The 21,445-nt window shown below is 41.3% G+C and overlaps 1 protein-coding gene and 1 long non-coding RNA gene across 11 annotated transcripts; one reads left to right on the top strand and one right to left on the bottom strand.

The window, feature by feature from the left end:
• Positions 1–333: 333 nt before the first annotated feature.
• Positions 334–3,087, bottom strand: LOC136791145 (uncharacterized). The gene is made up of 2 exons (XR_010832517.1): positions 2,605–3,087; positions 334–1,371 (listed from the first exon to the last, which is right to left on the bottom strand). It is a non-coding gene; the product is annotated as an uncharacterized lncRNA (long non-coding RNA).
• A 4,445-nt stretch (positions 3,088–7,532) lies between these two features.
• Positions 7,533–21,050, top strand: PARP9 (poly(ADP-ribose) polymerase family member 9). 10 transcript variants are annotated; one of them, XM_013186386.3, is made up of 11 exons: positions 8,232–8,310; positions 9,110–9,147; positions 10,730–10,830; positions 11,216–12,042; positions 13,281–13,508; positions 13,591–13,809; positions 14,472–14,547; positions 16,436–16,810; positions 17,590–17,738; positions 19,093–19,267; positions 20,499–21,050. In XM_013186386.3, the coding sequence occupies exons 4-11, from the start codon at positions 11,224–11,226 to the stop codon at positions 20,786–20,788; spliced, it is 2,331 nt and encodes a 776-aa protein (XP_013041840.3). In that variant the 5' UTR covers positions 8,232–8,310; positions 9,110–9,147; positions 10,730–10,830; positions 11,216–11,223; the 3' UTR covers positions 20,789–21,050. The 10 variants fall into 10 exon arrangements, with proteins under 10 accessions (XP_066855924.1, XP_013041840.3, XP_066855927.1 ...); XM_048079647.2 differs by lacking the exon at positions 8,232–8,310 and adding an exon at positions 8,525–8,667; XM_066999824.1 differs by lacking the exon at positions 8,232–8,310 and adding an exon at positions 8,585–8,831.
• Positions 21,051–21,445: the final 395 nt, after the last annotated feature.

Below are 21,445 nucleotides of genomic sequence, written 5' to 3' on the forward strand. Positions count from 1 at the left end.
GTATATTGGTATCGTAGGGCACAGAAAATGGAGAAAGCTTGCAACAGCATTAAACGTGAAACTAAATACAGCAAAAAAAAAACACAGTGGGAAAATCATCTCAGCTCACATGGGAACCAAACTGTGCCCACTGCTAGGAAATCTGAAATTCATGGTGGTAAAGTAGTGCTGCCTATTAACCATGGAAGGAATTTACTTACTTTTTAAAAAGAGCATGTGTGGGATCCAAATCACTTTGGAGAGGTTGCTGGGAAACTCCCAAATCAAAAAGATTACAGAAATGTATGTCTCTAAAGCAGGAGGAAAAACTTGTACAGAAGAACGCAAAAATGATCATGTGATAACTATATATTTTATTTATTATATGTAATAGCTTACACAAATAGTTTAACTCATTAAAATTAGGGTACATCAAGTGAAACCTATTTGTTTTCTACCACCACAGAGGTAATTGGCAGGCTATTCGGACAGCTCAAAGTAGTGACAAAGTATCTTTATATTAACATTTAAATCGTATTGGAAGCGATGGGAAGTATAGGGTTACATGCAAAACTGACTTAAAAGCAGTATTTAAGCTTAAATACAATGAAGGGCATGGAGCCAGGAACTCATTACCAGAGATGACCACAAACAGTTTCTGTTTGTCCCAACCAGACTTTGAGCATTCAGCATTTCTGGACACAGGTGAAAAGATAGCATCCACAAAACCTATCACACAACATTATCCATGCCAATTTCACGTTTAAAACCCAAACCATTAATGCCATATCTACCCTGAAAAGGAAAAGAAGCAAAAGATCATGGCCATACACAGCCGATACTGTAACAGCTGCATAAAAATCCTCCAGCACACAGGTTATATGATGCTATCCATGACGACTGATATAAAAACATGAAGCAGAAGTATGTGGTCAAAGAAAAGCTAGTAATGGATTTGCCACTTTGGAGGTCAGACTGAAGACTTGTAGGAAATACTACAGACAAGATTCATTGGTAAAATGAGAATAAGATACACAAACTGCTATTTGACAAATGCTAGTACAGATGCTGCACTCACGAGATCCAAATTCTGCAAAGAGGAAAACATATAGGGAAGCATTGTTCAAAGAAGCAAATAACGCATGAAAACAACATATATGTTTTGATCAGAAAAGATTACTTGTCTTAGCTGACTGTGAAATACAAGTGATTTAAGTATAGCAGTTGAACAAACTAACTTCTTTCTTCTTAGAGCCCGATTAGTGAATTAACTGCTGCGTGTTCAGTTACTACACTTAAAAGATGCCAGCTGGTAAGTTTCTCTATTCAATTCCTCTTGCTTTCAATTCTGATCGAACCCGCTTCAGATAATCAGGATCAGGGTAACCAAAACTAGAAGAAGAAGAAAAGACTTGTTTGGGATACTTGTGCAAAGCAGCACTTGACAGTTCTACAGAACCTTTACATCAAAATCTCTTAAAATACTTTACAAATTTCATGCACACACTTCTCACCCTATCGAGAAGGCAGGCCTTGCAAATTATAGGGCACTCGGATATGCATCTTTCTAAAAAACAGACCAGAAGTGTCTCCAAGTGAGCATTAAAACACAAAGGTAATAGCACCTTTGAATTTTAAGTAGCATGTCACCAAAAGGGTATACATAGCAAGCAATAAGAAGGGAGAGCATTCAGCAAAGTGGGGGATAAGCCATAATTGATACTCTTTGCTCTTTTATGATCCTGGTCCAGGAGGGAATATGTAACTCTAGGCACAGATCTTTAGAGCTTGCGGGAAGACGCCTGACCCTGAGAGGCTTCAACAAGCTTAAAATGACTGCTCCAAGCCTCCTTCTCAACTCTCGGATAGAGCCTGAGAAGCGAAAGCAAAATATTTTTGTTCTCTGTAGTACAACATGATCAGAGCTCTGTCAAGCAAGTTTGCATGTTACTACAGAAATAACCAGTATTTAACCAAGATGTTGACTATTGTACATGTAAGCTGTGCGTGTTCTTGTTTTTTTTTTCAAACGTTTTAAACAAACCTAGATATATTTCATATACATAAAACCTCAGGTGACAAAAAGAATAGAAAAAAATGAAAAATAAACCCAGCATCCAATTCTTCTATATTCTGAGCTTTGACAGCATTATTTTTGTTTATCTCGTTAGAAGCATTTTGCTTCGCTTGCTAGTTTTCTAACCAAGGTGTCTCTATAAAACATTACTTCCAAAGGCTAGTATTTTATACCTTAAACAAACAAACAAAACAAATATGAAGACTGTACGATTGACAGGAAAAGGCAAGAGACAATGCAAGCTATTCTTTTCTACCTTGTAGGTCTTATTGTAGTGCTAGCCTGTACCAGCCACGCACTGTTTAGCACCAAAACTTACTGGTCACATCAGTTTCTAGTGGCAATATTCAAAACACCAAAGCCTCTCACTGATGAATGATTCCGTCAATATTGGCCTCCAAGAAAAGGTTAAAGACAGGAGGACTTAAAGGCAGAAAATGTCATCAAAAAACAGTTCTTCCTGAGACATGTGTGAGGGGTGCAGGATTGTTTAATCTAGTTTATTTCATTCTAGAGACAATTCATTCCTGGGCTTTCATATTACTCACCGTGACGACTGCCACATTCAACAGACAGCTGTGCTCCGAAGTCTGTTTTCAGAGGCAACAGCACTAAAATAACCCAGAAGCATCATATTTTTATTTACAAAGTGATTCTCTCTTGGAAAGATTCAAAATTTCCTGGGAACACAAGAGAACACCCTGGAGGGCTGTAACTGCCTGCGCGACTGAGAATGCGTTGGAGGCTGGTTTGTAGGTGCAGCAACCTTGACCAGCCTGTGCTGTGCTGTGCTGTGCTGTGCACAAGCCTTGGCCACAGAATTAACTTAGCCAGCTAATTGTAACAGAGGAGCCTGCAGGCAACTCCCACTTGTTACCAGCAACTACACCACCTGCGTGTCCTTGCCTTTTATCTAGAAGCGCAGCAAGATTTCATGTGAACATTCTTTCTGTTTTACAGCAGAAGTGCTCAGCAGAGTTGCCTTCTTCTAAGAAAATCCTGTAATGGCTTCACAGACCAAAATATCATCCCAGCTCTGGATGGGGGCTGCGTGGTATGCCATGCCCTGACTAGAGGCCCGGTCAGTGCTGCACAACTCAGAGCTGTGAAATTTGTGTGGTGAAATTTGCACCATAATTGTTGAAGTGGACATGGAACAAGGGGTATGGCCTGATGGCAAGACTTCTTTGTCGTCCCAGCCCTCCCATCACTGCTACCCTACACTTATTCTCACAGTCAGTATTTGCTTTACTTGTCATCTTTCTTGTAGTGTTATTTACAGCGACTGCGTATAAATACATTGAAAAATAACAATTTTTCAAGTAGCACCAAACAGCTTACTGATATTATCTGTAATTAGGCACACCTTTAAGAAAGGACAACTGTATGTGCCTCGAGGGGTGGAAGGTCGTGATCCTGACCAGAAGGCCGTTACAGATTGAGGAATTAGTGATCCACGTACCAGTGCTGCACGTACAGCACAGCCTTCAGTTTCTGTTGTGCCATGTGCATCCCTCAGCCGCAGGACAACCTCAGCCAGCAAACCGTAACGGAGGAGCCTGAGGGCAGCTCCCACTCAGACCCAGCGATTACACCACCTGCGTGGCCTTGCTTTTATCCAGCAGTGCAGCAAGACGTTCTCAAGAAATGCTGAAGAGGGTTGTTTTCTTCTAAGAAAACCCTGTTATAGCTCAAATGGCTAAAATGGAGCAACCCTTTCTAGGGACAGAGCCTGAGTGGTGTGCTGTGCCCTGATCAGAAGCCTCCTGGATGCTGCACATCTCAGGGTTTCAAGTATTTAAAGGGGCATGACCTTTTCTATACTACCATCTCTTTCTTTACACCATTAACTCTTTCTTTACACCTTTAATTCCAAGTAGAATTTCAAGTGATACTTTACAGAGTCTGAGTGCCTTTCTTTCTGCTGTCGTACTGGACCAGCACCTCCTGGTAACGGCTGGTAGCAGAAGAGGCTGAGATCAGGAGCCAAGCCTTAGCTGCTCTCAAGAGATTGCCCTCCTGTCCTGTACTGCAAATAGTTTCTAATCATAGCAGGTATTAGCTGATTAAGTACCTCACACAACTGACTGGCGAATGAGTGGCCTAAGGGGCAACAGAAGACTAAACTCATCCTTGTTCCAACTGTCAAAATAGTCCCTGTGATGCACTATTGTTGCTGCATGCAGTGCTGCCCGTGCTTTTCCTATCACCATTTGCACTAGCAGCGCTCAAAGGCCACAAAGGTGGTTCAAGTCTGAAGCCACAGAACCTTCCACACCCACCTTGTTAGTAACAAACCAGGTCAGACGCATCAGATTTGCCCGTGGCTTGCAGCACAATGAAAAATCTGAAAGCTCTAATGTGGAAAGTATACAGGGTAGCCATCCTGCCGCATCTGACCAGCATTATAATTACTTAAAGAGAAGACTACTTACTTTGTAGGTCCACCATACATGGAGGTTTTGTGGTGAATATCATTCCACGTGATAACACCTTGTAAACCAGTAGTGTGTGACTGCCCCACTGTGAAAATCAATTTTTGCCGAAAGGCTCTTTGAAGGAGCTGCAGAATTTCTCGCCCTTCCTTATTATTAGGTAAATACGCTGTCCGAGAAATCGCGTGATAAGGTTCCCCTGGGTTTGGATGATCTTTCTGTTTTGTAGAAAAACAAAACAAAAAGGCATTGTGTTACCATAAATTCTTTGAAAGTGTGGAAATCACACTTCCCAGCTTTCACAGTACATTTTATCTCTCTTTGATCCATTCAGAATGACACAGCATGACTGATTTTAAATGTTTTTTTTCTCATTGTACAATTTCTTTCATATACGTTTCATTCTCATTTACTTTTCATCACTCATGCATCCATCACATCGCTATTGTTGTTATTTTTCTCCTCTTTGATTTCCCAAATACTTGTCACCCCACCCCTGACTTCTTCATTCATACCATTTTCATTCCTAGTCATGACTCCAAACATGGAGCATAAGCTGGTTTCTCAGCTGGAAAACTTAGAAGCCAACCTGCTCTTCAGTTTTGTCAATCGTTGTCATTTGCTAAGAGAATGTCTCAGAAAAGCCTCATTAAACATACCAGATTCTACTTACATGATACCGCTCCATACATTTGTAGAGAACAAATAAAAAAGATGGAAAAGTACAGAATTTTACACTCAACATTGGCTTTGCTGGGGGGAAAGTGTATTTTAGGGACCTTTAAATATACTTACAGTTTGAATCCCGCCTTTCATATCATAGCGAATCACAATAGTACCACAACTGGAATACCCAGGAAGACATGAAGAAACAAATTGAAATGACATTTCTCCCTCTGGTTGATTTCCTTGCATGAGCCCGTAGACAGTATTACAAACAGGACAAGTTTGCTTGTAAGTCATGGCCTTTTTGATGCAACCTTTGCAAAATGCATGCTTGCACTTTGTCAGTATTTCTTTATCCTTCATGCTCTCCATGCAAATAGGACATACACCATCGGTGTCTTCTTCTGTCTTTGCCTTAGCCTGCTCTTTGGAAGAAAAACTACCCTTTTGCCTGTCACCGTATTTCTTCTCAGACACTCCTGTAGTTTCTTGGTTGCTGAGTGGGGTCCTGGTTTTAGTTTCTGCACAGCCTCCAGCATTAAGAAGCTTCATAATGTGCTTTTCAGCAGCATCTAGATGGTTTGGTAAACCATATAAAATTAATTTGTCTTCCTTCTTCTTAAGTTTTACGTGCAGGTTTTCCAATTGTTTTCCATCAAGCATATTTAACCTTTGTTCCTGATATTCTGAAAGTTTACAGCTGATGAGTTTTTCTCTTAACATTGCAAAGGCATTTTGAAATGCATTGATGAAAGTTTCAGTAGCATGTGAAGACCAATCAGAAATTTTGGTCCTAGGCCTAAATATTATGAGCATCTTCTGGCTATCTGAACTGTGTTTCTTTTCCATTACAGTATCAAAATTTTCTTTAATGTCCTCAATTTCTTTTCTTAATACTGTTTCCAACAGATTGAACACAGAAGCATCAACTGCAACTTCGTTCCTGTAGGTATAAAATTCACATGATATATCCACATTCTTTTCAGTTTGGCTGTTCTGCATTTCCTCTGCTAGAAATTTTTTGGCATTGAAAATTTCATTTGTTGGACCACGGAGGAGCAATTGATCCTCTTCCTGTTTGGCAAGAAGATTACTAAACCTATTATTTAATTTCATTATTGTCTCATTTAACTGGTAACTGTTTGTTAGGGAAATTTTTTCCTGCTTCACATCTTTGATATTTTTCTGAAAAGCACTGGTAAAAAAATCCTTAGCTTTTTGTATTGATGCAGAACTTTTATTAGAAGTGAAGCATACTGATGTGTTCCCATTGTTACAGTCTTTACTTCTTACATGCACACCAAAACATTCATCCAGTTCTTTAATTTGATCTTTGCAGATATGACAGAAATATTCATAGAGAGCTGATGGAACTGTAAGCTCATTCGCTGATGGAACTGTAAGCTCATTCATTTCTCCATTTTTCACACCATTCCCATCTTCTAAACCATTCTTACTCCCAGTACGTGAAAAATCATGGTGTTGGTCATAGCCTGCAAGGATATCTTTAAAGTAATGATAAGCTTTTTCAATATCTGTGTAATCTCCTGTTAATTTCTCATAGCCGTTGATATCAGGATTTCTTTCTCTTTTTAGGTTTGGACATATAAGAGCAATTTTCTCCCTTTGCTGTTCAGTGAACATACTGGTATTCAAAATCGCAGATACTGTAAGAAAAATCTAAAGAGAAGACAAGAAGATATTATTTTTTTTCCCTAAGGTTCTCAGCTTGGTGCTTCTATAGTTTGAGTAATGAAAACCTTGACACAATTCCATAGGGCCAGATTAGCATAGAGAAATTTGCACAGTGTTTCTTTTATGTCATGTATACAGACACTACATCTAAGTAAAGCAATCTGCTTCTAAATCAGCAGCAAAACTGAAGTTTGTTAATGTCATCAGTTTTACAGGAACAAAGAACAAGGAACTTTGCTACTTAGTTTGACAGGCAACACATTTCAACAGCACAAACGTTATATTATGTTGTTCTTTTTTATTACATTAGACTTTCCAGTCATTTTCACTCCTTAAAAAAAAATTTCCAAAAGAAATGCTTCAGTAACTCAGGATTAAGGCACAAAGCAGGATTCTGAACAAACATGTTCACATCTCTACTTCGCACAGAAAGAAGGATAAGAGAATTTGCATTAAACTGCTACAGATATCAAATAACCATTAAGTCAGCACATGCTATACCCCAGAGCTGCATCTATGCTACGATGCAGAACAAGACGAGCTCTCTGGGCCAGGTGTCAATGTCTCAGTAGAGCAGCATCAGCGTCATGTAAGACATAGACTGGCCCTACAGCTTATACCATGCCCCTAACGCACAGTTGGGGCTTTTCCGCATGACTTCTAGTTCAAAGTGTCGGAAATGTCTCATCAGAGCAGATTTTTGTAAGACTGAGGTATGGGATGGAAGCAATTAGAGCTGTTTGAGGGAGCAAAACATGCTGAAGTAGCGCTGGTGGTCTGTGTATCAGGAAGAGATCCAAACCTCATGCAATTCTTCCACCTTTTGGCAACAGTCTTTGGTGCATGCTACCCCCTGAAACCTGCCACGGCACCGTTTATGGAGCAGCAGTACCAAAACCATCAAAAGTTGCTCTCTACTCCAGTTTTATTGACTAAGACAGCATGACTAACGTCTATGTGGTATGAAACACTGAAGTGTGACAGGAAGCAGCACTGTTTGGCCTTTCCCAAAGGAGTCACAGGACTACAAGCAGGGCAGGCTGTGATGCTGCTTTATACACCTCTTTCTAGCCTACCTTTTTGGTCACGACCTCTGCTGCGGTGTCTCGCTGGCCTTCAGCCGCCTGCATTGCCCCGGGCCCCTGTGGCGGTGGGGAGATGTGGTATGGCTGGGAGCAGCTGGCGGAGGCTTGCGACGTCGACTGGCCCCCACTCAGGCCCCCCTTCTCGGGCTGGATGCTGATCTTCAGGCACTTGGCACCCATTTCCACGACATGGTCCGTGCGGGACTCCACGCTCTTCTTATCTGCGGGCAGAGGGACGTTTGGGCAACGAACCCCGTGTGGCCGCGCGGAGCCCTCGCCCACCCACCCCGGCACAGCGGGCACAAGATGGTGCCCGGGGGCGGCCATTTCACGCCCCCCAGCCCCTACCTTGCTCCCGCTGGAAGTACACCAGGTAGGTGCCGGGCTCGGGGCCCGCCTGCAGCTCGCACTCGCCGCCCCCTGAGCGCTTCCCTGACTGGAAGTAGCTCTGGAGCTTCAGCTTCGCCTTCTCGCCGTCGTCGGGCGCCGGGCACAGCTTCACCAGCAGCGGCGCCGCCGCCGCCATGGTTCCCGCTGCCGGCTTTCGCTTTCGCTTCCCGCTCCGCCGCTCGGGGCCGCCCTTCCCCGGTTCCGAGGTGCTGGGGAGCCGCCGCCGCCTCCGGGGCCGGGACCGGAGCCAAGGGAGCGGGGCCGGGACCGGGACCGGGACCGGGACCGGGCGCTGCCGCTGAGCGACCCCGGGGCGCAGCCGGGACCGCCGCGACTTGAGGTAAAAGCGAGGCGCGGCAGCCGCCTCCCGGCCGTCTTCTCCCGTCCCGGGCCTAAAAAGCGGGCGGCGGCAGCCCCGGCCCCGTTTCCAGCGCCGGGAGCCTGAGGAGCACTTCCCCGTCGGGCTCGCCAAGCAAGTGCTGGGCAAGTGCTTCTGTCCTCCGGGCAAGTAACGCTGTCCTCTGGACTCGTGAAGAGCTGGAGTTGGCTTCTTGTCACCCACAGCTCTCAGCTTGTGCTAGGCAAAGGTGTGGATGCTTCAGCTGCGGCGGGCCGCTCATCGTAAGCTCATCTCTGAGCGGCGTTTTAGGTGTTAGGAGGCTTTCTATATATTTTTTGTAAAGCTGGTGGTGCTGGTTTGGCTTGTAACAGAACTGTTTCTGCAAGAACCCAGTGCATTCAATAGTAACGTGTGTTTTCTCTTTCATGTTTTTACAATAAAGTAATCTGTCACAGACCCCAGAAGACACTCAGAGTTCAGGTAAGCCTCGCGCTTAGCCATCTGGAAAGCGTATTCCTGCATTTCATTTGAAAACTGCAGCTATAGCCAGCAGGCTGGAAAACTTTGGCATGGGACAGCTAAAAGCAATCCTAAATGTATAAATAGGTCATAGTTGTGAGTCAGCGTTACTGTTCATTACTTCAGCAGGATTTGCTTGCATCTCTTTCATCAAGCAGAGCTCAGAAGTGCCCTGATGAATTGGTGTGCATGCTGTTAAACTATTTTTACAAGTAGCATACTCCAATGAAAGTTTAATTAAACTCATACAAATTGATTTACGCTAATTGAAATTGCTACTGCATGTAGTTCTGTTGACACCTGCGATCAGGAGACTATATAGCCCTAGGAACAACATAAACACTTACCCACTCTGTTACCTTAATTTTGTTTCCTAAAAAAAGTGGTTTAAAAAGCCCTTCTGAATTCCTAAGTTTCTACCAAAGAAAGAACTTGCTCTCGGGATGTAAGTGCAGACCACTTGATGACAGAACGAACAGGCTGATGAGTCTTCCTCTGGCAGCGTGGCTGTGGGTCAGAGACTCTGCAAGGGCCTGAGGTGCTGTACAGACCCTTGGACCTTATTGGAGATCAGTAACAAAATGCCACGAGTGCCCTGAAGGTGGCAGAGAAGGCCAGCCTTCAAAACAAGCTCAGAGGGGAGAAGTGTTTTCTGCTTTTGCAGGCGTTTTGAAGCCTTGATTATGGCAAGGCTTTTCTCATTTGCTTTTTCAACTGGAGTCTTAGTGGTAAATGCAGCACAGTGGCACTGCGGACAGTTAGCAAAGCCCTTTGATGTCTGTTTCAGAGGTGTTTCTCTCACACTTGTCTGGTCCTTTCTCCTCACCATTTATTCGCGGCCCATTCAGTCATGCTGCTGCATCTGTCTTTAAGGTTGATGCTTTAAATAAGTTTAAGTTTTATGTGTGTGTTGTTTTTTTTGTTGTTTGCTTGTTTTGTTTTGTTTTTAATGCAGATTATGCTACTGAATTATTTAAGAATATGTCCCTGACAGTGGTTGTGCTAACCTAATGGTGGGGATAATAGGCAGTAGGAAAGAAAGAGAGAACAAGTAGCAAGAGGAGACATATCTTAACCAGGCTTCATTCTTGGTTAAACAATAAGGCAAATCTAAACCCTCAGGTCACCACGGGCTCAGTGGTATTGTTATTGTCATCTTTCAGTGCCTCTGGAGGAAAGATAGGGAAAGAAAAGCAGTAAGTCACTTCCAAGGAAAAGGTATTTGCCCAAGGGACCTACTGGTAGTCCCTCCGCTGAGAGGATTCTGGGGGCTGAACAAAAAAAGCAAGCTGTTTGGGGGCTCAGGCTGTATTTCACCAGGGCTTGCTATTGCCAGGTCAGAAGAAGGTACCACGAAGACAGGGAGCTTCGGGGGGTGGAGGGTGCGTGGTCTGTCTGAGGACAGTGATCAGCAGCTGGCTGCTCTCCTGTCCACCTGTATTCAGTTATGGGACGGGGGCTGCCTGTTGGTTGAGAAGTGTAACTGAAAGCATTCACAGACCTACAGGAAACAGCAGACAGCATAATGCTGATTGTTTTTCAGAATCCAGATGTGTTGAGCTGACAGAGCGCAGCTGAGCTTTCACTTCCCTGAAACTTACACTGCTGTGATTTGTAAGGGATCAGAAGGAAAGATTGGAGAAGGTAGGAGAAGGTCTTGAGGAACTGTGGAGCTACTAGATGGGGTGGCTGATTTGGACAGAATAGTGAACAAAACTACTCCGAGGAAAGGAGTTAGTGCCCAACTGGAGTTTACTTCATAGTTTTCTCCATAGCATATTAATGCAATCCCTCCCATAAGACAAAGTCATCAGTCTATGTATTTTCACACAAAGCCTTGATTTCTTTGCTTAGTTGTGCTTACTAAGCCTCTGAAAAAGGGAGAGAAAAGATCAGACTATAACAAAAAATATTAGTAAGCAGTGACAGTAAGGTGAAATTCGGAGGTCTAAAACACACACACACACACACACATAAAAGTTTTGTCAGTGGTTTCTTGGATTTCACTTTCTATTATTCTGTATCCTAGAGCCAAGAATGGATGAGGACAGCTTGACGATCCCCATCAACAAAGATGCTTATGAAGTTCTTAAGAAAAGAGAGCACTGCCTAAGTAATCTCATTGAGAAAAAGTTTGCTTGTACATTCACCTTTGAAAGTGTAAAATCCACTGCTGAAGTATACAGAACAATACTAAAGCAGGGAATTCACATATCAGTTTGTAAGGATGATCTTACAAAACACAAAGCCGATGCTTTGGTGAATGCAGCCAATGAATACCTAGGACATGAAGGAGGCCTTGCTTTTGCTCTTTCAAGTGCTGGAGGGCCAGAAATAAAAGAGGAAAGCAGTATTTATATTAAAAAGTACGGAAAACTCGCAGCTGGCAAAATAGCAGTGACAGGTGGAGGGAAGCTTCCATGTAAGAAAATTATTCATGCAGTTGGTCCAAGGTGGTACATGCCTGAAAAGGCAGAATGTTGTTTCCTGCTTGAGGAAGCTATTGTGAATGTCCTGAAATACGCTAATGCTCCAGAAAATGGTATAAAGTCTGTGGCTATCCCAGCAGTGAGTTCAGGTATTTTCGGCTTCCCACTCAATTTGTGTGCTCAAGTGATTGTAATGGCTATAAAGGGATTTTTTAAGACAAGTCCACCAGGAAGTCTCAAGGAAGTCCGTCTGGTGAACATTTGTGAGAAAACAGTAGCAGAAATGAAAAAGGCCTGTGAAAAGTTTCTGGGTGATAGCAGTTCGCTTCAGGAAACTGCTCCAGCTTTGCCAAGCCATCCTGTACCTGTCATCATAGTTCGAAACTCTCGCTTGCGTATCTTAAGAGGACGCATTGAAGAGCAAAAGGTAAGTCCATCCTGCAATATATTGAACGTGGAGTTGCCTCCGAGTCCCTACGGGCTTTGGAGTCGAAGAGTACAGAACACGTTGTACTGGTCCACAAAATAGCTGTCTCCTCATCTTGATGAAAATTTATGAAAGATAAATAAGCTATATCTGCAAGGAGCTAGTTTTTTAAATGGGTTAGAAAGCTTTTATTTCTTTTTTTTTGTATACATGCTACTATGGGATAATAGTAAGCAGCTAAATATTGGATGATTAATAATAATATATCCTTATGTTTTCTCTTTTTATTGTAACATCATAGGAGTTCACATTTTATCATGCATTCCCTAGAAGTCTACTCTTTGCCTTGTCTTTTTCCCTATAATTTATATCATCATAGCTGTCAGCTGAAAATAACTTAAACAGTTGGTGTGCGCCTCACCTTTCAGTGGTGCATCATTAAAATTGAATCGTTTAACATTTTTCATTAGAAAACCTGACACAAAATATGTGAGCTTAGTCATAGTATTCCAACAGAGCTGTTGGACTGAAAGCTTTATCACAAGAAAGGCATTTGCTTTTAGCAAATACTGTACCTTAAAAAATTTCAAAGCTACTAGGAAAATATGCTCCAAAGTCTTGCATTTTTGGATAATCTCCATCAATAAACATCAGCATAGTTACTGCTGTTACCAGTGTTCTGTAAACGCATCGTTAGCATTTCACATATTTAATTTGAAATATATCAGACCTGTGATGGGGATGTGCTGTTTCCACAGGAAACAGAAGCAACCATAGCTTTGCAGTTCCTCAGCGTGCACTGACCCCAGTAGTTTGGCTACCAGTGCTGGCTACGCTTAAGCTGTGAGCATCGGTGTGAGAGGGGGGTAACAGACGTAGCCATAGCTCTCTCCTGCTCAGAGATAGCGGGCTGCAGATTTGCATTTGATGAGGTGCCTGTGGATCACTTCTATGGCTGCAGTAATAACTGTTGACCATGGTCAGATGAATTGAACAAGCCTTATGCACACTATTGGCTTCTGAATAAAAATATATATCTTCACTGCCGCTAGCAGGTGTATGCTTTGATGTGTTCCATCACTGTGCTTAGCAGTAGTGAGAGAACCTTTCAAACAGCTGATCTGCTGCAGCTGGGATTTTTTCAAGGAACTGTTCCTGGAAAGAATGCTCTCTGTAGTAGCAAAACTTGCAAGTACAAAACTCAAGGTATACTGAAACTTTGAACTCTTTTCTTCCAGACTGTAGCCATTGTTAGCTCTGTGTATTTGGATGGCAAGTTTTACTCTCCATTTTCATCACCAATGGTGCAGAAAGCGGGTCCAGCTCTTCAAGAGGAACTTCGGTCTCAGCTTTGGCATTCTTCATCTTACAAGGAGCTCATAATAACAAAAGGGTATAACCTACCCTGCAATCATGTGCTGCACGTTGTATGGCAACAGTACAGACACGTGGTGTTACTGTGTGAGGTGATGATCGGTTAAACTGGGTTTTAATTGAAGATTTTCATGTTGAGTGATGCGAGGAGTAAAACACTTCTTTTTCCTGCAGCAATTAAAAGAAGCAGTTACCAAATGCTTGTGTTACATTCAGGATCTGAAACAGCCCTCAGTTTCTTTTCCGGCAAAGGGGATTTGGTCAGTAATGCTGCCTGAGGAAACAGTGGCAGAGATCATGATTGAAGAGGTCTCAAATTTTGCCAGAAAATACCCTGAGAAGATGTTAGATGTGCAGTTTGTCCTTTGCCCAGATGACAGTGCTTCCTATCAGGTAATAAATTTGTTGTTAACTACCAGTAAGGTGAACCCAAAATAACTGTAAAAAATACTTCTATAGATGACTAGAAGTTAAAATAATTTGAATTCCATACTACTTACAGTATTGGTGAGTGGCAGTTTCCCTATCAAACTATTTGTCTTTCATCAACGGGTGTTAATCTTTACAAACCTTTATTTTTTCTTCACTAATCCAAAAGTCATCACCCTGTGATCTGATAGCAATTTACCAGATGCCAAATCCACTGCCTAGCAGAGCAGTGCTTCTGAGGCTTTCCAAGTGAGATCATGAAGAGGAGCTTTGGGGTAAAGGTAGGGAGATAGCTTTAAAACTTAGTAAAGATTCATCCACATTAAATTGCGAGTAATGGACACCTTCATCTACTGAGTTTTGCATGTGCCACAGCCACAAGGTATTGGGAAAGGTGCCATTCGATGTGTAAGGTGTCTTACCTTAGGAGACTTAGAAGAGGAGAAATGCATTTGATAGCCAGGAGTAAAATTTTGGCAAAAGCTGATAAATAATCTGTTAACATGCTGTCAGAATTTGTTGAGTAATTAGAACTGTAAACTGCTTACCGAACAGAGTTTTGAAGAGACTAATTGCATGTTTGATAACAGAGGTTACAAACTGCTCCTGAACTTTTCTCTTTCAAGGCTTTCCAGAGAAAACTTAATTCAGTAGCAAGAAGAGAGAAAGAAAAGCTGTATAACTATGGAAGCAATCATCCGAGTAAGTAATGAACAGAAGGGGCATTGCGAGTGAATGAGCGGTCCAGGTTTGAGGATCTGAAATCACATTTCTTTAAACATAACTTTGTATTTGTGTATGTGTCATGGGCAAAGGAAAAAATGCAGGAGAACTTTGCTTGTTGATAGTTCTAGTGTTCGGTAAACCCTAAAAGGGGTGTAATGATCAAGGGAGAAGGTTACACTTATTCTGAAACCATATTTTGTAAAAGTTATATGAAGACTTACTAGATTAATAATTTAGTCTGCTTTTTACTATTATTAGGTTACTATACAAAGGAACTACAAGTGCCAAGTTAACTCCTCAAACTCCTCAAACTGCAGTGTTTTGTCTTCTGAAGTTAGATTCAAGATGGGAGATAATTATGTTCAAAATGATGTTTCCTTAGATTTGAAGTTTCCTTAAATTTGAAGAACCTATCTGTGATAGTTACATATTTTCTTCAAAGTAGTCATTTTTCATCACAGTTTCCACCATGCCAGGAACCCAGTGCATATCATAAAAACTGAATGAGGGATGTCGTTTCAAACGTGTTTACCAAGCTAGACACAAATTTGTAGATGGCTATCATCAGCCTCCAGCCGCATCTTTAAGCGATGACCGCCACTCCTTCCTGCTCTGACAGATACTTTCAGATACATTTGGGCAGGCTCCATTCAGCGTCTCCTCTCCGTGTTTGCAGGGATTCATGTAGAGGATATGAAAGTATCTGAGGTGGACACCTTAAAGTAGCGATTGTCAGGTCTGCTGAGTCTGACTACATTTCTTGGATTTGCTTGGGATGTTTGTTACACATACTCATTTTTTTTAGTTATTTTGAGAGCAAACATAGCCAAAATGGTATTGCTAAGACAGCTTTAAATGGAAGGTTTTCTATGGCTTTTTACCAGTCTCCTTCTTCTGGGGTTTTAGCATTGGAAATCGTTTGTTTTTATAGATTTTTCCAGATTTTTTTCTTTTCCCAGATATTTACTTCTGGCTAAATTTAAAAAGAAATGCAATAAAACGTAGGCTGGCCCTTGTTGCCTACATTTTAGGCAGCACATATAACTGCGTCCCACACCTTCATCGTGTTCAGCAAATGTGATAAGTCTCAGCGCCAAGAAGCACGTCCTTTGTGTTATTGCTACTGGGTTCCATCGTAGTTTAACTTTTGGCTGGGACCTTGCTGGCAGGCAGGGGAGTTGATGACTACACATGATGGAGCTTATGGCTGTATTTTCAGTTCAGGGAAGTGAAGTTGTTCCCTTAGGCTTGGGAATAGTTATATATTTTCAGGGTACAAGTCACCCATGTGCCAAGCCTACGCAGAGAAGCCCTAAATAATAACTAAAGTGATTATATCCACTGTAGGAAAAGTTTGAAAAGAGAAAACATGCTGTTACTTGAAATGTAACCGTGTAGGATATGCATGAATAAAATATATAATGACACTGATTTACTTCCTGCTTAGAAAAAATCTAAAATGTATCAGATAACTTTGTTTTCCAGAGCAAAATTTCAGAAGGATATGTTGTCTTTGTTAATTTTGGCATTACTTGTCCGTTTCGCTTACAAGATTTGCCATTTTGACATTGATAAGAACGAAACTAGATGCTCCCTTAGAAAATTTTTAAACAATGAAAAATGACAGCCAGTGCCAAACTTACTGGAAATCATCTAGAGGAAGACACAACAAATCTGCGTGTGCTTTTTTGTTTGTTTTTATTTTTCCTGTAAAAGTTCTGGTATCTGATCTCTTTTTTTGAGTGTATCAGAATAGTAGAATGTTTTTTGCACTGCATGTCTTGGTTTATATATCGGAGTTTGTAACAGTACTTGAAAGTTTGTCACTCTTGCAATGCGCTTACATAAACCATTTGTGTTCCAGGTACAGAGTCAGACAGTCAAAGCATAAAGAAGACTCCCAATAACAAACCGGCTATCGAACTTAAGGGGAGCACACACATTGCACTGAAAGCAGCAGAATTGTGGGTCCAACGCATAGTACGAGCTCAGGAGAGTCGCTGTGCCAGTATTGAGAACAACTTCATCTTTAGCCTTGGTAAAAAGGAGTTTGCAGAACTATCTCGAGAGCAGCATTCTAGCGTGCGTGTATCAGAAAAAGTTAGAGGTGGGAAAGCGAGCCTGGAATTTCATGGCCCCCCTGATGCTGTGATTGATGCAGTGCTTGCAACTGAGAAATTGCTGCTTCGTATGCAAGAGAAGACTACAGCCAAACAAGAGGAGCTACTGCAGTTAATGGGTGCGTAAAGTACATAAATGATTAAGTAAATAAGCACATAAATAGGGTCAAGTATGAAGCAACGTATACCTGGGCATTGCTGAGAGCGGACAGATGTATATTCAGTGCACACATTGACTGAACATTGCTTTAATTACTGATATTACTGTACTGCTGTCGTACGAGCCCTTGAAAGACCATTTGTTAGCTTACTGCCTTCAGTCACTCGCTTGGCAGTGTTCCCAGCAGGGCACGGTTTCTCCAGGGGCTGGCCGTGGCTGCACAGCCAGCTGTCATGCTGGCTTCCTTCAGAACAGCTTAACTTTAAAGCCTGACCACGGGAGACTTACAAAATTCACGCTTAATTAACACGTACTTTTGCTGAGCTCTTTTGCTAGCTATAGCTGTACCACTGGGCTGCATGCTTGACTTTCATTAACAGTCGACAGAATTAGTGGAATTACAAAAAGCTACTGAGTGATCCATTTTTCCTTGTGTTTGTATAGTAATTTAATAGAGATACCACTGTATGAAAATTTGGCTGTAAAGAGATGTAATGGAAAAGATACATTATTTTTGATTTTCTTTTTCTGTTTCTTTTTTCTTAACAAACACAGAGAAATAGTATGAATATATATTATATATATATAAATTTCCTTTCGATACTAGCCTCTGACATTGCTTTGGAGACTATATTCTTTGTTCTTAACTAAACTACCAAAATAATGCATCAGATCCTTCTTTTCCTTTGCTTCAGATATTATCATATATAAAAATTTTACTTCCTTATTTGTTTCCAGGCCAACCAAAAGCAGATCAGCTTTCAGAAGGACACCTTCACAAGACAAATGCTACTAAATGCTTCCAGATTTCACAGGTAGAACCACACCTTCAGGAGTTTAAGGACAGACAGAAACAATTTGAAAAGGCTGGGCTTCATGTTCTTAAGGTAAAGAGGGTATTCATGGCAAAATTAAATCTCAGTAATATATTTGAAGTAACTTGTTTAATAGATGCTTTAAAAACTTGAACTATTTCAATATATTGCCTTTAAAATTAAGATCAACTTGGCCTAATCCTTAAAATAGATGTAGTTGTACTCCCTATAAAAAGTATTTTGAACATACTGCAAATAATCACTGAAAAAAAGCATGGTTAAGTTTTGTGAAGTCCTTTTAGCTGTTCTGTATGTTCTGTCTCATATTTCATGCTTCAGATGTTCCTCAAAAGGACTGTAGAGAAATATGAGATTGGAATGTTATGTAAGTACAGTATTCCAGGACACCTTAGTGCAGTATCTCTGTTTTCTTCTTGTGATCTTGACATCAAAAAAAAGCAATTGAATTTGGCAGAGTTATGATTTAATGAGTAGTTTCCTTAAGTTGGGATCTTGCTTGATTATGACTGCTTTACTTAATGGAAGGAGCATGAGGTTGTGCAACACAGGGAAGTATGTAAATTTGTAAACAGTTGTCTAATGATAACAGCAGGTAACTGGAAAGCAGACTGCCACAAGCCTAACTAACTGCCTTTCAACATGAGGAAAGTATTCAACGTTGAAATAATAGCAGGTAGCAACCAGGTGAAAGCAAGTTCTTTTTGATCTGCGGAACTAATTAATTTGTCAAGTCTCAACACAAAAGCAGTTAAATGGCTTTAGTAGAGCAGAACTTTGATCGTGCTTCAGCACATGCTTGTCTTTAGCTGAGCTGTCACACGCCTGGCATAAACCAGTTACTGGAGAAGAGGCCGCACAGGCCCCTGGTATTCACCGTTGCCCTAAGTCTGTGAGTAGCCTACTGGTCTGGTCTGCTCTGCCAGTGAGGTCTTCAGGGGTCCCAACCCGCCTGAAGTTCTTTGTGGTGCTCCTCATGCTGCATGCATGCAGCTGTGCTTTCAAGACACAAGCTAATATAAAGGCTGTCTTATCAATGGACCTCTTTTCCCCGAGAGTCCAATTTACATCAGCTGTACAGTTCTGATCAATGAGAGCTGAGGTTCTCCGTGCCTGCCAGGACACTTGCAGTTGTTTACAAGATTAGGCTGTAAGCACCCGCAAAGCTTATTTTCACGTATAGTTGATACTCAGTCTGCTCAGCACAACGTAACTTCAGGAAATCAGTACGGTAAGATACATTCCTGCTGATTTCAGTGCGAGGCATTGGATGACAGCATGGCTGCTACATGGTCAGTGCATATAACTTAAATCTAAAGTTCTTACGTTGAAGAACGTAGCCTGAACAAGAGCTCTTATGCATGTCATGGATACCGCTCTGTTTGCTTACACTAGACTTATGTTACAGATTGAAAAAATCCGTAATCCTCTCCTGTCTGCTGCGTTCCAACAAATGAAAAAAAATATAGAAGAAAAAGGAGGTTCCTCCAACGTATCCCACAAGTTGTATCAACGTGTTCCTGCGGAGTTCTGTACCTTGGTATGCCAGACAGGATTTCATAGAATATATTCTCCACCAACAGGTAATGTAACTTGCTATGGCACCTTTGATCAAAATGAACAGTGACTTACTGTTGAATTTGGATTGAAATCAGAAAGAATGGCTGTTTTACACAAGGAATGCTTCTTACTAGAGTCTTATGAGCTTCTTTTTTTATATATATAGCCAAGATTTTTGTGTTTTCCCTTCCTGATACTGTAGTCAGTAAAGCTCTGGGAGGATAAACTTGGATTCTTGTCTAGCCCAGCCGCTGCTGACAGAATTGTTAATCCACATGTAACACCACGTCCAAGTTTTATTTTGTTGTATCACTCTGTAAAGGTCCAAGTCTATGTTTACTTGCTGCAAACAGGCAGTTATCAGCTTGATGCTTTAGAACATGTTCAAAACTATCACTGAATTGAGGCTGGGAGGTACTGCTGACGGCCTGGTCTGATGCCCTGCCCAAGGCAGGTGCGATCGGAGGAAGCAGGCAGTGACTGAGCAGAGTGCCAGGCAAACTAGAGCAGAGGACACGTAGGAAGAAAGTATGTAAAAACTCTCAAACAGAAAGCTCGTTGTCATGGTTTATATGAAATGTTCTAATAGATGGTGTTCAGGATGACTTCAGAAATAGAAAGAATAAGCTTTTAGTGCCTCGCCCTGCAACAGATGAAGGGCAGTAGCATGTGACACTTTTGCTTGTCAAATGCAGAACTGGGATTTCAGGCAATAAACTAAATAAACCTGTATTTGCCTTTCCTTATCTATGCAACGAAAATAGCATGTATTCACACTTTCAAAATAATAAATATGAAGCTCTCATTTATTTCTCTGCATTTTTCCACAACAACATAGTAGCATTTTTATGCAGTACTCTCCTTATAAATTCCAAAGCTTTTTTGCAGCTTACATTATTAAAATCTTACCTTCTTTGGTGCGTATCAGAATCCTACTACATGGTGACATAAGTTTTTTATATAAATACATTATACCTTCACGTTTCTATTACTGGCTTACCAGTTAAATCAGAATAGTCATCACTGGAGTAATAGTAAATCACAATGACCACCAGCTGTCATTGCTTGCAATTTCAACGGGAATTCAGCACTAGCCTCAAAAGCCACTTAATGTAAATTTACTTCCAAGAGGCTGACACACTGAGCAAAAACATTAAATGTAATACTGAATAAAAAAAGCAGTCTTTTAGTACTACCACCCCAAAAGAACCAATTGTTAATGACTTTTTTCTTGAAATATTTTTTCTTTTCCAGATCAAAGATACGGAGCTGGCATCTACTTTAAAAGGAACCCAAGAAGCCTCATTGAGGATGGAGGGGATTGGGAAAAAGACTCTAAAATGTATGTGTTTGAGGCTGATGTGTTAACAGGCTTATATACTGGAGGCAGGCAGTCTTACATTATACCACCAGCAGTGGAGGGACATGCCACTAAGATGTATGACAGCTTAGTAGATGATGAAAGCAATCCTGGCATCTTTGTCATTTGCAACAGTGTTCAGGCCCTCCCACATTACTTGTTGACTTGCTCTCAAGTGAAGTAGAGGCACATGGACCTCCGCAGAAACCAGCAGCATCCTGAGTAAGCATTAGTCAGAATGGTAGCTATGGTGAAGACCCCCTCAGAACAAAGTCTGGTACTTAGACCTCAAGAGGGTGCTGTACCTAGTAATGTGTTGTGATCAAAGAACCTCTCGACAGCTCTGATATATCTATGAGGACAAGTAAGCTGGTACCTTAAGGAGATCAGAACAATGTGTGAGTTCATCTGTGTATGAAAATAGAATGGAAAGTGTCATAAAATAGTTCAACATTTATCTATCTTAGTATTCTTAGCATGTGGCTACACACAACCTGTCTTTTTTTCCATATACTTTCTTAATCTAAGGTATTGCGTGTAATAGTGAAACCCAAGACATTGAGGTTGATTTGATTCTTAAATCTTCTTTTGACTGAAATGGACAAATGTATCAGGTGAATGTTGTTTTCCACCTAGGGCTGTGCTGTTAAATACACAGTTATGACAAATATGGAGCAATGCTTCAGGGCTTCAGGATTTCTAACAGTAGTTGCTATTACAGTTTTTGTTAAGAAATTCCAATCATTGTAGATTCCTGTATTCAAAATAAAAATTATGAATGATACTATCAGCTAATATGTGTTGTTTTTTTTTCCTTATGGTACAGATTTCTCAGTGGCGT

Source organism: Anser cygnoides, chromosome 6 (genome assembly GCF_040182565.1).
Source record: "Anser cygnoides isolate HZ-2024a breed goose chromosome 6, Taihu_goose_T2T_genome, whole genome shotgun sequence".
NCBI classification, from domain to species: domain Eukaryota; kingdom Metazoa; phylum Chordata; class Aves; order Anseriformes; family Anatidae; genus Anser; species Anser cygnoides.

Excerpts from the sequence above, each read along its gene's own strand:
- PARP9 (XM_066999823.1), top strand. The coding sequence starts at position 8,011 with ATGTGGTATGGCTGGGAGCAGCTGGCGGAGGCTTGCGACGTCGACTGG. Across the intron at positions 9,148-11,215 it reads AGAAGACACTCAGAGTTCAG|AGCCAAGAATGGATGAGGAC; the intron begins GTAAGCCTCGCG and ends TCTGTATCCTAG. Across the intron at positions 13,509-13,590 it reads ACGTGGTGTTACTGTGTGAG|CAATTAAAAGAAGCAGTTAC; the intron begins GTGATGATCGGT and ends TTTTTCCTGCAG.